General features: G+C 42.7%; 3 protein-coding genes across 4 annotated transcripts; 1 reads left to right on the plus strand and 2 right to left on the minus strand.

Moving 5' to 3' along the window:
• The first annotated feature begins 4,329 nt into the window (after positions 1-4,329).
• On the plus strand, positions 4,330-6,496 carry LOC117636786 (actin-depolymerizing factor). The gene is made up of 3 exons (XM_034371454.1): positions 4,330-4,740; positions 5,319-5,584; positions 6,019-6,496. Exons 1-3 carry the CDS (start codon positions 4,717-4,719, stop codon positions 6,167-6,169), a joined length of 441 nt encoding a protein of 146 aa, XP_034227345.1. The 5' UTR covers positions 4,330-4,716; the 3' UTR covers positions 6,170-6,496.
• A 344-nt stretch (positions 6,497-6,840) lies between these two features.
• LOC117636785 (inorganic phosphate transporter 1-4-like) lies at positions 6,841-8,654 on the minus strand. Its single transcript, XM_034371452.1, has one exon. The coding sequence runs from the start codon at positions 8,478-8,480 to the stop codon at positions 6,921-6,923; it is 1,560 nt and encodes a 519-aa protein (XP_034227343.1). The 5' UTR covers positions 8,481-8,654; the 3' UTR covers positions 6,841-6,920.
• A 1,409-nt stretch (positions 8,655-10,063) lies between these two features.
• On the minus strand, positions 10,064-13,365 carry LOC117636672 (inorganic phosphate transporter 1-4). Of its 2 annotated transcripts, none has more exons than XM_034371296.1 (2): positions 13,207-13,365; positions 10,064-11,979 (listed from the first exon to the last, which is right to left on the minus strand). In XM_034371296.1, exon 2 carries the CDS (start codon positions 11,929-11,931, stop codon positions 10,315-10,317), a length of 1,617 nt encoding a protein of 538 aa, XP_034227187.1. In that variant the 5' UTR covers positions 11,932-11,979; positions 13,207-13,365; the 3' UTR covers positions 10,064-10,314. The 2 variants fall into 2 exon arrangements, with proteins under 2 accessions (XP_034227187.1, XP_034227186.1); XM_034371295.1 differs by having other exon boundaries at positions 10,064-11,983; positions 13,207-13,337.
• Positions 13,366-14,068: the final 703 nt, after the last annotated feature.

Here is a 14,068-nt window from a genome sequence, read left to right on the forward strand (position 1 = left end):
ATCGCCTCATACCGTTCGGCATCGTATGATCGGCGCTTCTGCCTTACGGGCTTATAGGCGGAGGAGATGGTGAGTTTATGGCTAATCACGTCCGGGGCGATGCCGGGCATGTCCTCGTAAGACCATGCGAAAACTTCCGAATGATGCCGCAAGAAGTCTATGAATTGCGTTCGGAGGTTCGCAGTGAGTCTAGTGCCGATTCTAACCTGTCGATCGGGCTGTTCATCGCTCAAGGTTATGGTTTCCAATTCTTCGGCAGGTTGTGTGTGAGGGGTGGGAGATTCATCTCTGGGTCGTCAACCGGTCCAGTACCGTTCGGTAAACCTTGCACCGTCATGGTCTCGTTGGGGAGTATGAACGAGGTTGCCTTGAGCGCCGTAGCGTAGCAAGTCCGCGCGCTGAATTGATTTCCCCGGATTGCCCCCGTGCCGTTCGGGGTAGGGAACTTCATCAACAGCATGTGGGGCGAAAGATGCGCCTTGATCCTCGTCAGTGCCGTTCGGCCAACGATAACGTTGTATGCCGTCGGGCAGTCGACGATGAGGAACTGATCGTACGTTGTTGTTTTTCTCGGCGCCGTGCCAAATGTAATTGGCAGTCTGACACTACCGATCGGTTGGACCAGGTCTCCAGAGAAGCTTAACAGAGGTGTCAACTGCCGGTCGACTTGGTTGTCATTGATTCCCATCTCTCTGAAAGCTTCAGCAAAGATTACGCTCACGGAGCTCCCGGTATCGATCAGCACTCGCCCTACATCGTAATCGGCAATTTCAGCTCGGATGATCATTGGGTCGTCGTGGGGATAGAGGATTCCCTCTTCTTCCTCTTGGCAAAATGTGATCGGCTCCCAACGAACTTTTGGTGTTTCCTGGAACCGATTCATCTCTATTCCGAGCACCTGAGGGAACTGTGCGGCACGCACATACTGTTTCATCGAACGGTGGCTCGTCCCCGCAACGGTAGGTCCTCCGCTGATAGTGCTGATCATGTTTATCTGCCGAGGAGGGTTCGGCACCGGCGCCGTTGGCGGCCGGGCGATATACTGGTCCAGTTTCCCTTCTCGGATCAGGGCTCCACAATCTTTCTCAAACTTATACAATCTTCCGTGTTGTGGCTGTTGTGCTGATGGTATCGGCAGAATTTACCGGTCTCCCGGTTGTCTTGCCGATTGGGTCTTCTAACATTCGGCTTCGGTATGGCCTCCTGTTCGTTCATCAGAACGGTTTCATACGTGGTATTCAGCAGGGTGAAGACCTCGTTGCCGTGGTCACGGTTGGGCAGGGGTCCTCGGTTGTCGTTGTGACCATACCGACCTTTCCCTTTCTTTGGCTGATCTCTCCGATCGTCACGGTTATCTTTCCGCTTATGGCCCGCCGAATATGAGTCGGTCCTATCGTAGGATGGCGCCTTCGCAGGGTAAGCGCTTGGCTTGGCATCCTCTCGGCGTGCCGAAGCGCTTGGTTTTGAGTTGAAGTACTCGGCCTTGGCGTGCACCGCCGCCTGCTTCATCAACTCATCATACGTGCGCCAGTTGCTGCTGTGTACTAGGTATCGGAAATGCGAGGACCGAAGGCCACTCTTGAAGGCGCCGTAGGCTGCCCTATCATCTGTTTCCGGACACCTTGAGTACTCGTGACTGAAACGCGCCGCATACTCTCTCAGTGGCTCGTCCTCTCTCTGCCGAATCGTGTACAGATCATCGGCAGAGTAAAGACGGTCCGTTTGGATCATGAAGTGATTGAGGAAAATCTGCTTCAGCTCGTCAAAAGAATCTACCGTTTCCGGCTCCAAACGGTAGAACCAATTCAGGGCTGCCTCGGTAAGTGAAGACGGGAATAGCAGGCACTGCCCCTCGTCGCTCAGACCCTTGCATCCGATGGCAGACTGAAATGAATGAAGGTGGGTTAAAGGATCTTCGGTGCCAGTGTAGAAGGGTATGCGCAAGGGCTGCACTTCCCGATCCTGCCGAGAACGACGGATGCGTCCAGTGAACGGCCCGGGCCGAAGCTTTCCCCACTCTGGTTCCTGGGAGCGAGCCTTGTCGTTTTCCATTTTCTGGACCTTCTGAAAAAGGAGTCGGACAACAGGGTCGCGGCTTGGGATTCCTTCGGCATCATAGTCTTCTAAGCGCCTTCGCGGGCTCACGGAGTTGTCCCCCAAGTATTCAGTTGATACCGAACGGTAGGTGGACGTTTGCGCGTCGGAAGGAACATATTCGGATGCAGACTCCGTGGAGTTCAATCCTTGGACCTTCCGAATAGGTGACTTACTTCCCTCGGCGTTCATCCCGGATTCCCGTAGTCGAGCGCTAACCCTGATTGGGGATCTCCGTCTCTCTGCCTCCCGATCGTTAAGCCGGTGTCGGCAGTCGGAGTAGACCTTCTTCGGTATGTGCGGTTGGTCCCTAGGTGTCGGCACCACCAGTTGTTTGGAGGGCGCGGGCGTTGCCCTTGCTGCCCTTCGGTGCCTCCTCCTATGAGGGGTTCCCAAGCTTTCGGAAGAGTGAGTCGTCTGGATGTTCTGCGGGCTGCTGGTGCAGCTGCCGTTGGGTTTCGTCCACTTTGGACGAAAGGTGGTGGTTGTGCTCCTGAAGCCTAGCCATGTCCTTTCGCAGAGATGCGATTTGGGCTACTAGCTCGGCCTCGGCGGTTGTTTGGGTTGATGGGGTGTTTCCGTAGGGAGTGCATGGGGGTAGCGCTGGGCTAGCCCCAGCTTGCCTTCCGAACGGTGCCCCGTCCTCCGATAGAAAAGTGGGTATTGAAGTGGTCCCCATGTGTTTAGGGGATAGTGGGTTAATTGTTTTTCGTTCCCACAGACGGCGCCAAACTGTTGATGCGAAAAAGTGGTTCGACACGTGGTTCGCCCAACTTAGTGATATTGTGTCTTCGGAAGGGAGTTAGTCTTCGGAAGATCAAGTTCCTGCAAAAAGGGAACGCTCGGTAAGACCTTGGGGTACCGGTGCGGTACCGGCCGAAGGCTCTCCGATGCTTAAGTAAGTACGGATTTAGTAAATGTCAGATTACAGATCAAGCGATAGCGTACCGTTGATCGTTCTGTCCTCTCTTTTGGGAATAGGGGTCTCCTTATATAGGCCTGGGAGGCGTGCATTATGGCGTATATTTGGGATATTTGCATTATGTTCATATTTCCGATGTGGGACTGTAGGAGCTGGTCGTGAGCATGACACGTGTCCTAGGTCAAAAGTGTCAGGAAGTGTAGGATTCGGTAGGGTATATGCCGAAGGGCCTCTGATGTCAAGTTGTCGTTTCCGTCCACGTGCCAGGTGGTCATTGGTCCTTAATATACGGTATAAACACCAACTATGCTATGAAGCAGGGTAAAACCGACATTGTACTTGAACCATTCAAGCTCCAAGCTTAGTTGATGATCATGCTGCGAAAAAGGAGAAATGCTCTTGAACTTCTGGTTGAGCTTTGTTCATTTGAAAAACTGTCTTTTTGCTCTATGTAGAGGCAAAAGCAGAGCAACTGGTCCATATTTATGTGGGTGTACATTGACATTGTAAAATTGTTCACTGGATCATTCAAGTTTAAAGAGAAGTTTATTTGTGACACAATAATGAGTTTATTGAATTCAAGAAGTTGTGCTCTCAAATAGAATAACTTGCAAGATGTTGTAAAATGGAGTGATTTCAAGCACACAAATGAAATGTGAATTGCCCAAATCACCCTTCTGTTTTAGTAATCTAGTAGGGTAAGAACCACATTACATATTTAGCCTTGTTCATGAACTGACCCCAAGCTCTGTTGTCCTTAGGGCTGAGAATTTAAACAAAGAACCGACCAACTGACTAAATCGGACCAAATTAAACCGATGAATCTGGTTTTTTCTTTTTATTTTCTAAATTTTAATTGATAACCAAACTGAACCGCCTTGATGCGGTCTAATTTACAATTTAAATTACTTCAAACCACGATTCGACCAAACCAAACCAACATCTATGTAGCCATTTGGCGGTTGGTGGTCGGTATGGGCATTCGGTTCAGTTAATAAACCAAACCCAGGCCTAGTTGTCTTAGTCGGAATTATTGGCAAATTGCGAATGGATCCTTTTGCAGTTGAGAACATATTAGTTACTCTTGAGTTTCTGATTATCCTCTTCTGTCTTGTTCATCTTCTTCAGCTCCTCTCCCGCTAAAATGCATCAACCAAAGTAAGTAAAAACCACCTTGTTCAGTTGTTCAAAAGATCACAACTTTCATAATCCTAAATTTGCCTCGCCAGCAACAAAAGCTGTGTAGGTACGGGGCGAGTGGACAACGTTGCGGTGGTTATGGAGGTGGGTCCCCCTGACTCTGAAATTCTGTCCCCGAGTCAACGTCAGGGCCATTGCAATTTGCAAGCGTTAGTTTTACGCACCATCACCATGTGTACGTATCTTTCATCAGAGCAAAAGGGTATATATAATAAGAAAGCGTAGGCACACTGTGCTCTTCACCTCTCCTTTACAATCCGAATCTTACACCTTTTTTTTCTTCTCTCATTTTCCTCTGCTTTCTTTTCCTGGCCTCAGAAAAAGGAAGAGAATATTATTAACTTTGATTTTCTTTTTTGTTAATCGGTTTCATTCCCAATTGTCCATTTGTTTATCTTTCTTCTGCATGCCTCATTTGCCCATATCTCTTCGCCTTCTCTAAATCTGTTCTTCTTATAGTCGATCGACTCTCTCTTGTTCTCAGGACTTTCGTGGCTGCAATGTCTTTCAGAGGGCTTAGCCGGGTATCTCTTTCTTTCACTCTCTGTTCATTTGTGAAGCTTTGTTCGGTTTGTTTTGGTTTAGTTTCAACTGCATGTTGCATTGGAACTTGCCTAGTAGGGTAACTACTAACTAGTCATTTGATCGTGAACTACCATGGAAGGGATTTTAATTTTATTTAAGAGTTCATGATTTTGTATCAAACCCCATGTTTCTCTAAAGATATTTTAGTTTGATGTACTTTTGGATGAACCCAGTTCAGTGTGTTTAGTATTCATTGGTTGCTGAGGAATTAGAGCTTGAAGCTTTTTCTTTTTCTTTTATTGAGCTGAAATTAAAGCTTGAAGCTTTAGGATGTATTGTTTCCTGGGTACCTTGAAAAAAAACTGGGAATTCACCTTCCTTGATCCTTGTATTGGACTTCCAAATCGTTTTACGAGGCTTTTGTTTTCTTGGTCCTAATTACCAAAGTCATCAGATTTCTTGATCGGCCTAACAGAACATAGGTTTCTAGTCAAAATAGTTATTCTTATTAGTATTGAGTCAAAACCTGTTGATGGTTGTGTGTCTGTTACATAACGCAATTGGGTTTTCTTTCCAGCCAAATGCTTCGTGTGCCATGGGAGTTTCTGATGACAGCAAGAACACTTTCATGGAACTGCAGAGGAAGAAGGTTCACCGCTATGTGATATTCAAGGTTGATGAGAAGAAGAGGGAGGTTGTAGTTGAAAAGATTGGCGGCCCAGCTGAGAGCTATGATGATTTTGCGGCAGCTTTGCCTGAAAATGATTGCAGATATGCAGTTTATGACTTCGATTTTGTGACTTCTGAGAACTGTCAAAAGAGCAAGATCTTCTTCATTGCATGGTTAGTTTTTGCCTATAATCCCTTCACCACTGATATTTCCCTATTATGTATGGACTGACTATCATTTCTGTTAAACATAATTACCATGCGTTGATCTTATGTGGTAAGACAAATTCTGATCCCAATTCCCAATATTTGATGCCCCTGCAGATAGTTGCAAAGGATAAGTTTCACACATTTGTTTGTAGAAGTCATCCATAAATTTGCATTTGCATCCTTCTTTATATCCAATTGTATATGTATGAAGCTTTTGTACAAAATCAAAGGTGCAGAATACTTTGGTGCAAGTTAAGGTCCTGAAAACCATAACTTTTCATTGAATTTTGGATTCTCTGCTGGTCATAAACACCATAACATCTATTATCCATACTTGCAATTCAAATAGTTGTTCTATCATGTGCCCCATTCATGATTATTTGCACAATGATGATCAGGTCCCCTTCAACCTCTCGAATCCGTGCAAAGATGCTGTATGCAACATCTAAAGATAGGTTTCGGCGTGAGCTGGATGGTATTCACTATGAGATTCAGGCTACTGACCCATCAGAGATGGATCTGGAGGTGCTCAGAGACCGTGCACACTGAACAGTCTCTGCAGCACTAAAACATGTCTTCCTTGGTCAGTCAAAAATCTCTGGGGTTCTGTAAGTTTATTATGCTGGCTTCATTATGTGCAGAACCCATTACTGGCACAAGACTCACTGTATCACTGTTCCTTGAATAAATTGGCATATCAGCTGGCTTGTATGAAAAGTATGGTCTGATGTTATCTGCTTGCTGCAGAATTCAGTTACCTTGAGGTAAGCTTACTTCCTAGAGGAAAATGAACTTGTCATTAGGTGATGTAAACCCTGAAAATTGTTGTTATATAAATTGGTTGGCTTCTTATGGTTTTTTATCTTTGGGGAAAAAGAAAAGGGCACCCATTGTCTTTTTTTCACTTTCATATTATTTGCCTATGAATAATTGCAAGCTTTGTTAAGAGGAGAGGACCAAAAATAGTGATGCACAATTGTTAGGAGAGTGTCAATCAAATAAAGGGATGCTGCCAACATGAGCAGTGAAAGAAAGAAAATTTGCACCAGCTTAAAAGGCAATATAGACGAAAAGATAACAAAAGATCATTCTTACTTCACTATAATAAAATGATTAAATAACAGGAAAAAAAGAAGAAGCAGAAGAAGCAGAAGATCTGATTTCTTCTTTACTATAATACAATGACATATGATAAAAGACTATAATAGAAAAAAATGACAAGGATATCCTAAAAAATTGCTGTATTTTAGAAGAACAGAAACTCCCTTCTTGTCTGCGGCTGCTTTAATCTTCTACTTCCTTAATTGCGCTCTTCATTGGTCTCACCTGAAATTTCCTCCAAAGATTTTCCTTTTGATTCAGGCACAAAGAATGTAAATAACAAACCCAAGAAGTTGACCACACCCAACACAATGAGTGAATTCTTGACCCCTATACCAGCAAGGAACCCTGCTTCTGCCTTAGTCTTGTCCTGGGGTTGAGCCAAGTACAAAAAGCCAAATGCACCCACCATTGCCCCTAACTTTCCTGCTGCTGCAGATATGCCGTGGCATGTAGAACGTAGTCTAGCCGGGAAAATCTCAGCCGGCACCACGAATGTGGTGGCATTTGGTCCAAAATTTGCAAAGAAGAAAGTCAGTGAGTAGAGTACCACAAACCCAATCAAGTGATCCTTGTGTGTCCAATAATTGTAAGGAAAGGCCAAGGCAAACATGAACACTGTCATGAAGAAAAATCCCATCAACTGGATTGCAAATCTTCCAATTTTATCAATCAAGGCCACAGTGAACCAGTAACCAGGCACAGTGCTGCATAGAGCAATAAGAGTCTGTGCCCTTGCTATTCTATAAACCTCTGAAACGGCATTCATAGTCTTTGCACTAGGAATCCATCCAATGGCACTAAAGATGTCCTTCTGAAACAGATTTTGACTATAAAATGCAATGTCAAGCAAGAACCATGTACTTGTGGTTCCAAGCAAGTGAAGTCCATGGCGGCGCATAAATTCCTTAGAGAACAAACCAAAGGATTTAGCAGGTTCCTGGGGCTTGACCGGTTCAGCTTCAATGTCAACCTGCAAAACTTTTGCCATATCTGAAGTAGCCTGTTTGACATTATTGGCAACAAGCGCTGTGTAACGAGCAGTTTCAGGCATCTTCGACCGCGAGTAATAGGTTAGAGCTGCTGGAAGTGCTCCAACCATTAAAATGATTCTCCAAAGGTAGTCTGCCTGTGGGACAGTTGAACCAGTTGGATCAACTTCATAAGCTGGAGCCTTGAACTTGGCCTCAAATATGGCAGACATAAGCATTGCAAACAACCCTCCAGCTAAAATTCCAAAGCCCTGCATGGCAAAGACTGCCGCAACAAAGGCACCACGAGTCTTCTTGTTAGCATATTCAGACATGATGGTGGCAGAGAGTGGGTAGTCACCACCAATGCCAAACCCAAGCCAGAAACGGAAGAAGCAAAGCGTCGAAACTACAGATTTTGGGGTGTGCCCAAAGGAGAGCCCGGAAGCAACGGAGCAGATGACCATGAGCATAAGAGTCATGCCATAGACTTTCTTTCTTCCCAATTTGTCACCAAGCCAACCAAAGAAGACTTGCCCTGCCAATGTGCCACAAAGTGCCACACCATTGACAGCAGCTGATACATTTGGAGGCAATGAGCCAGGCTTTGCTGAGCCTTCGACGTGATAGTATATGCGGCCAAGCAATTTGGTGACAAGGGATATGCAGAAGAGGTCATATGCATCAGTGAAGAAGCCCATTCCAGCAATCACAATTGCGGTGAAATGATACCATTGTGTTTTTGCACTGTCCAGTGCATTAAGCACCTGCAATTGCTCCTGGGCCATGGCTAGCTTGCCTTGTTAGATCTCTCCCTCGCAAACTCCTGCTTCATCAATATGAAAGAAAACGACTGGTAAGATTACATGTACAGACTAATGTATGAATAAAGAATCATACAAAATATGAGATTGACATTGTAAACCAAAAGTTACACACAAAAATGTGAATTAAAGAATTTAAAATATTTCAGAAAACTCTCAGAAAGATGGTATAATGCACCATCTCAACCGGGAATTGAAAAATCTCAGGCTTATACATATAACAAAACTGACCATGATCATTAAGGATTTCAATTTTTTCAGAAGAAAAAAAACACACACAAACACATTAGTTCTACCAGAAGAGGATCTGAAATTTGAAAAATTGCATTCCATATACAGAGTGGGAGGAGTCAATAACAATATAATGCCTACAATAAATGAAAATTCAACAATGGCAAATAGGAATATAATCAGAGAGATGGAGCTCACAAAGAAGAAACAAGAACAACATGCAAAGAGCAGTAGTTTTTTTTTCTTACCTGGATTTGCTTTCTCAACCTTATTGAGAGAGACAGACAGAGAGAGTGAGACACAGAGAGAAAGAGAGCAGTAGTTTATGGTTAAAGGAATGCATAGGCTAGAGAATTTATATGCAAGATTGTTTCCCTGATCAACCAGAATATTATACTGGCATATTCCCTCCATTTTCGCTTGCTATTGCTTCTCTTACGCAATCTTCTCTTCAACAAACTGAGATCTTCCACTGGTATATTCCATGCCAGATTTTCTAGTAGTAGCTAGCAGTAACCAAAACCAAAACAGTTTCCGTAGCCACAACGCGTATTTCAATGTATGTGAACGTTGGCTAGTAATGGCTGGTTGTCCATGTTTCTATATACGGTTTCAATTTGATGCCAACATTTAAGTTGATATCTGAGGCCATGGAATATGGCCTAATTGCTGCCAGGCTAGCTAGCTGGAGGGTGGTACTCTTTAAATAAAAGATTTCATATTTCATTTGGAGGATTTTTTAAAGGTAAAATTAATTAATCTTTGTGCATCTCATCGCCATATGATGACAGACCAAAAAGGAAAAAAATATAGAAATGCATACAATTTATGTGCGAAATAATTTTTTTTTTTTTAATGTATACAAATGGCATTTTTCTTTAATTTTAGATAAGGAAGCAATTGATTTTTTTATTTATTACATGTTTATTTTTGTTGTTTTTAAATTGTTTCATGCATATGTCTTAGATTCTATGAAACATGAGGAAACTAATATCAACGACCCCCTGAGGAGGAGTGAATTCCTTCCTACATGGATATTTCGAGGGCACGAATTTCTATTTAATGCGGACACGGTTGTAGCCGCTAGATCGACGAGTGCACCCTCCTCTGCTGAGCCTTCCTTGCATTGCGAGGATGGGTTAAAGCAGATTTCAAAGACGCAAGTCAATCCGTTGAATACTGATTCTTCAACGATTCTAGTCCCAGTTTAGATACATCTATCTCTTTATCAACATTGGGCTAAGCAATAGAATTTGAAAGCAACAACAATGGCCATTGACTTGACTGTAGGCTTGAAGGCTACATGGGAATACAAATGAAGAAGCAGGAAATTTTCTTTCTTAATGCTCGACTGTAGGCTTGAAGGCTACATGAGAATACAAATGAAGCAGCAGGAAATTTTCTTTCTTAATATTTGGCATCCTCTGCAAATTCCTTCCTTGATATAATATATAGACTCAAGTTACAACAACATAGAGGGAAGAGGGAAATAGAAAACTAGAGCTTCCATCTCACCAAAATTAACCAAAAGCTTACAACATTATTTTTACAAGCTGCTTATAATAACCTAGGCAAGTGGAACTGTCCTCTTGTTTAAGCCTGATGGCCCCAACTCCACTGCCCCAGTTTCATTTTCATCTTCATTCTCACCGGACATCTCCTCCAAAGACTTCCCGTTTGATTCGGGCACTAAGAAGGTGAACAATATCCCTAAGAAGTTAATTACACCCAACACAATGAGTGAATTTTTCACCCCAATTCCTGCAGGGTACCCTGCATCTGCCTTGGACTTGTCTTTGTTCTGAGCCAAATACAAGAACCCAAATGCACCAACTATGGCACCAAGCTTCCCAGACGCCGCTGAGATCCCATGACAAGTAGACCGGAATCTAGCTGGGAAAATCTCAGCTGGCACAACAAATGTAGTGGCATTAGGACCGAAGTTTGCGAAGAAGAAGGTCAAAGAGTAGATCACCACGAACCCAATTCGGTTGTCCTTATGAGTCCAGTGGTCATATGGAATGGCCAGTGCAAACATAAACACTGTCATGAAGAAGAATCCCATCAATTGGATAGCAAATCTTCCAATCCTGTCAATGAGTAAAACTGTAAACCAGTAGCCTGGGACAGTGCTGCATAGAGCAATAAGAGTCTGTGCCCTTGCAATTCTGTAAACCTCCTGGATAGCATTCATAGTCTTGGCAGGAGGGATCCATCCAATCGCGCTAAAAATATCCTTTTGGAACAGATTTTGGCTGTAGAATGCAATGTCAAGCAAGAACCAAGTGCTTGTTGTTCCAAGCAAATGAAGCCCGTGGCGATGCATAAACTCCTTAGAGAACAACTTAAATGCACTAACCGACTCCTCCATCTTCTGTGGTTCTGCTTCAATGTCAACCTGCAGAACCCTTGACATGTCTGATGCAGCCTGTTTCGCATTCTTGGCAACAAGAGCGGTGTAACGGGCGGTTTCAGGCATCTTCATCCGCCAGTAGTAAGTCATTGCAGCTGGGATTGCTCCAACCATGACAATAATTCTCCAAAGATAGTCTGCTTGTGGAACAGTGGATTTAACTGGATCGACCTCATATGCTGGAGCATCAAACTTGGCCTCAAACGCAGCGGAAGAAATAATAGCAAATATACCACCAGCTAAAATTCCAAAGCCCTGCATGGCAAAGACTGCAGCAATGAAGGCACCTCGAGTTTTCTTGTTAGCATATTCAGACATGATAGTGGCAGAAAGAGGGTAGTCACCGCCGATGCCAAACCCGAGCCAGAATCGAAAGAAGCAAAGAGTTGTCATCACGGATTTCGGGTTCTGCCCGAAGGAGAGGCCTGAAGCAACGGAGCAGATGACCATGAGCATAAGAGTCATGCCATAGACTTTCTTTCTTCCCATCTTGTCACCAAGCCAACCAAAGAAGAGCTGGCCTGCTAGTGTTCCACAAAATGCCACACCATTCACAGCAGCTGATACATTGGGAGGCAAAATGCCAGGTTTCTCTGCATTTTCAACATGGTAGTATATGCGGCCCAGCAATTTGGTTACCAGAGATATGCAGAAGAGATCATATGCATCTGTGAAGAAGCCCATTCCAGCAATAATAATTGCAGTGAAATGATACCATTGTGTTTTGGCTACATCAAGTGCATTCAGCACCTGTAATTGCTCTCTGGCCATGGCTAGCTGCTAGCTTCTACAAGTTTACAATTCTCCGCTATCTCTTATCTATCTGCAGAATTCGAATATCAGTGAGAATATGAAAAACCAGTCAATCTTGAACCACAGAATTTTAAAAGAGAACAAACAGAGGAAAAGTCAACAAATTGCTAAATAAATATCAAGGGGGCAAGAAAATTTGACTCCAACTCTTGACAGGACATGTATGACTATTAGACTGCAAGGCCATTGATTTTCCACCATATTTGGTCATCTATTGAAATTTAATAGCCTCACCTATAATTCCAGGACCACCAGATTTTCAATCCATGAGGGTATTTTTGTCAACCCAAATTAACAGTAGGTCCAACTAATCAAACCTTTTGGTTTTCAGACTGACTTTTAGACTTCAGTAAGTTGTATTCAAAAGATTTATTGTCTGAAAAGAAGACTGAGACTGCAGATTATTATAACTAAATCATACACATTGAAGAATTTTTATTTGGCAGCCGAAGAAATTTAAAATATAAAAAAAATCTTCTGGAAACTGATAAGGCAAAACCTCCACGGCTACAGGAAAAGTCGAAGAACAAGACAAATACAATGAACTCTGCCTCATTCTGTGTCTGAAGTGAAGTGTGAACAAGGAAGATCACATGCAAACTACCCCACACAAGCAGACAAAACAGATACACGTGAGTGAACTGAGGATTCGTTAGACCAAACCCACAATTATTATTTAAATCAATTAAAATATGCACCAGAAAAAAAAATTTATCAGATTAAATTTTCAACCTTTACCCTTGCAATTAAATTTCCAGGGTTGTTGAACCAGATTTCTTAGGCTTAAAATTCAGGGATCATTACAGGATGGAAATTATAAATGGGATTTATTAGAAAATTTGAACCGCTGAAAATCATAAATAATACTATAAATTCAAAGGGAGCAGCCAATGCCATGTCCCAAACATGGCAACCCAGATCCGAAAGAAATGAAAAGGAAGGAAATTTAGAGTGAAGATCAGAGTTAAAGTCAGATACGAAAGAACCCATGTAAAAAAGAGCTATGGCTTGTTTTTATTCCCACTGACAAAAAAAAAAAAAAACAAAACAAAACAAAAGAAACCCACTTTACAAATTACACTTTTCACTTTGCTCTTGCAATTTGCATGCATGAAAAGTTGTCATCTTTTGTGTGAGTGTTCTGTGCATGGAGATGGGCTTAATTACAAGAGCAAGATTAATTAACAATGAAAGACAAGATTAAGCATAACACAAAGATGTTTAGCAACTAACCTTTTGGGTTTTGCTGCCTTTGGAGAGAGCAAAACAGAGTGTGGGGGGCAGCAGATGAAATGGTGAGAAGTGGCTGTGAAATAAGGAAGAGAATGGATATGTATATTTATAGGCAACGGCAGCACTCTGTTTACGGAAATGAGTCCAGAACGGAGAATTTGTACCGGCATATTCCCTTGGCTCTTTAGTCAACCATAACTCTCTGGAGGCTGACCCTCCCCTTTACGACACCGCTTTGCATCTAGGTTGTCCACACGTGTCCTACATCTATGTTATTATTGGTTCCCATTAGGTTATTATTATTATTATTTTATATTTTTTCTTCTGTGACTGGTTGGGAATTACGGCGTGTTAAAGGGTGTGATTGATTTTTAACCGTTGATGCATATAATTTGATTATCAGACTTGTATGACTTGACGATGAAGGAACACTCGAAATCGTGTCCAAGTATGTAGTATTCGAACCCAAAAGAGGTGTCATCTTGTACCTTTCATGAACGAACCCACACTCTTTGGATTGTAATAAATTTGTCAATGCCTTCTTGGCGTGAAATGAATCGGTTGTTGAGACTCAACACCATTGTCATTTTACGAGTCCCCCATGCCATATGGATCCAATTGGAATGTTTCATGGAAATTTTCCTCCATACCATATGGACCCATTAATCAGTTGTTGAGACTTGACACTATTGTCGTTTATTTATAATACTTTTCTTTCGTAGTTTGAAATTTATAGTATTCTTTTTTAATTTGTGTTCATTTAATGTGGCACGCCGTTTATTTAGATTGAAAACAATATAAACAAATTAAAATTAAAATTAATAATAAGATAAAAAGGTCAAATAGACTTTTATGGAGGAAG

This window comes from Prunus dulcis, chromosome 8 (genome assembly GCF_902201215.1).
Source record: "Prunus dulcis chromosome 8, ALMONDv2, whole genome shotgun sequence".
NCBI lineage: Eukaryota > Viridiplantae > Streptophyta > Magnoliopsida > Rosales > Rosaceae > Prunus > Prunus dulcis.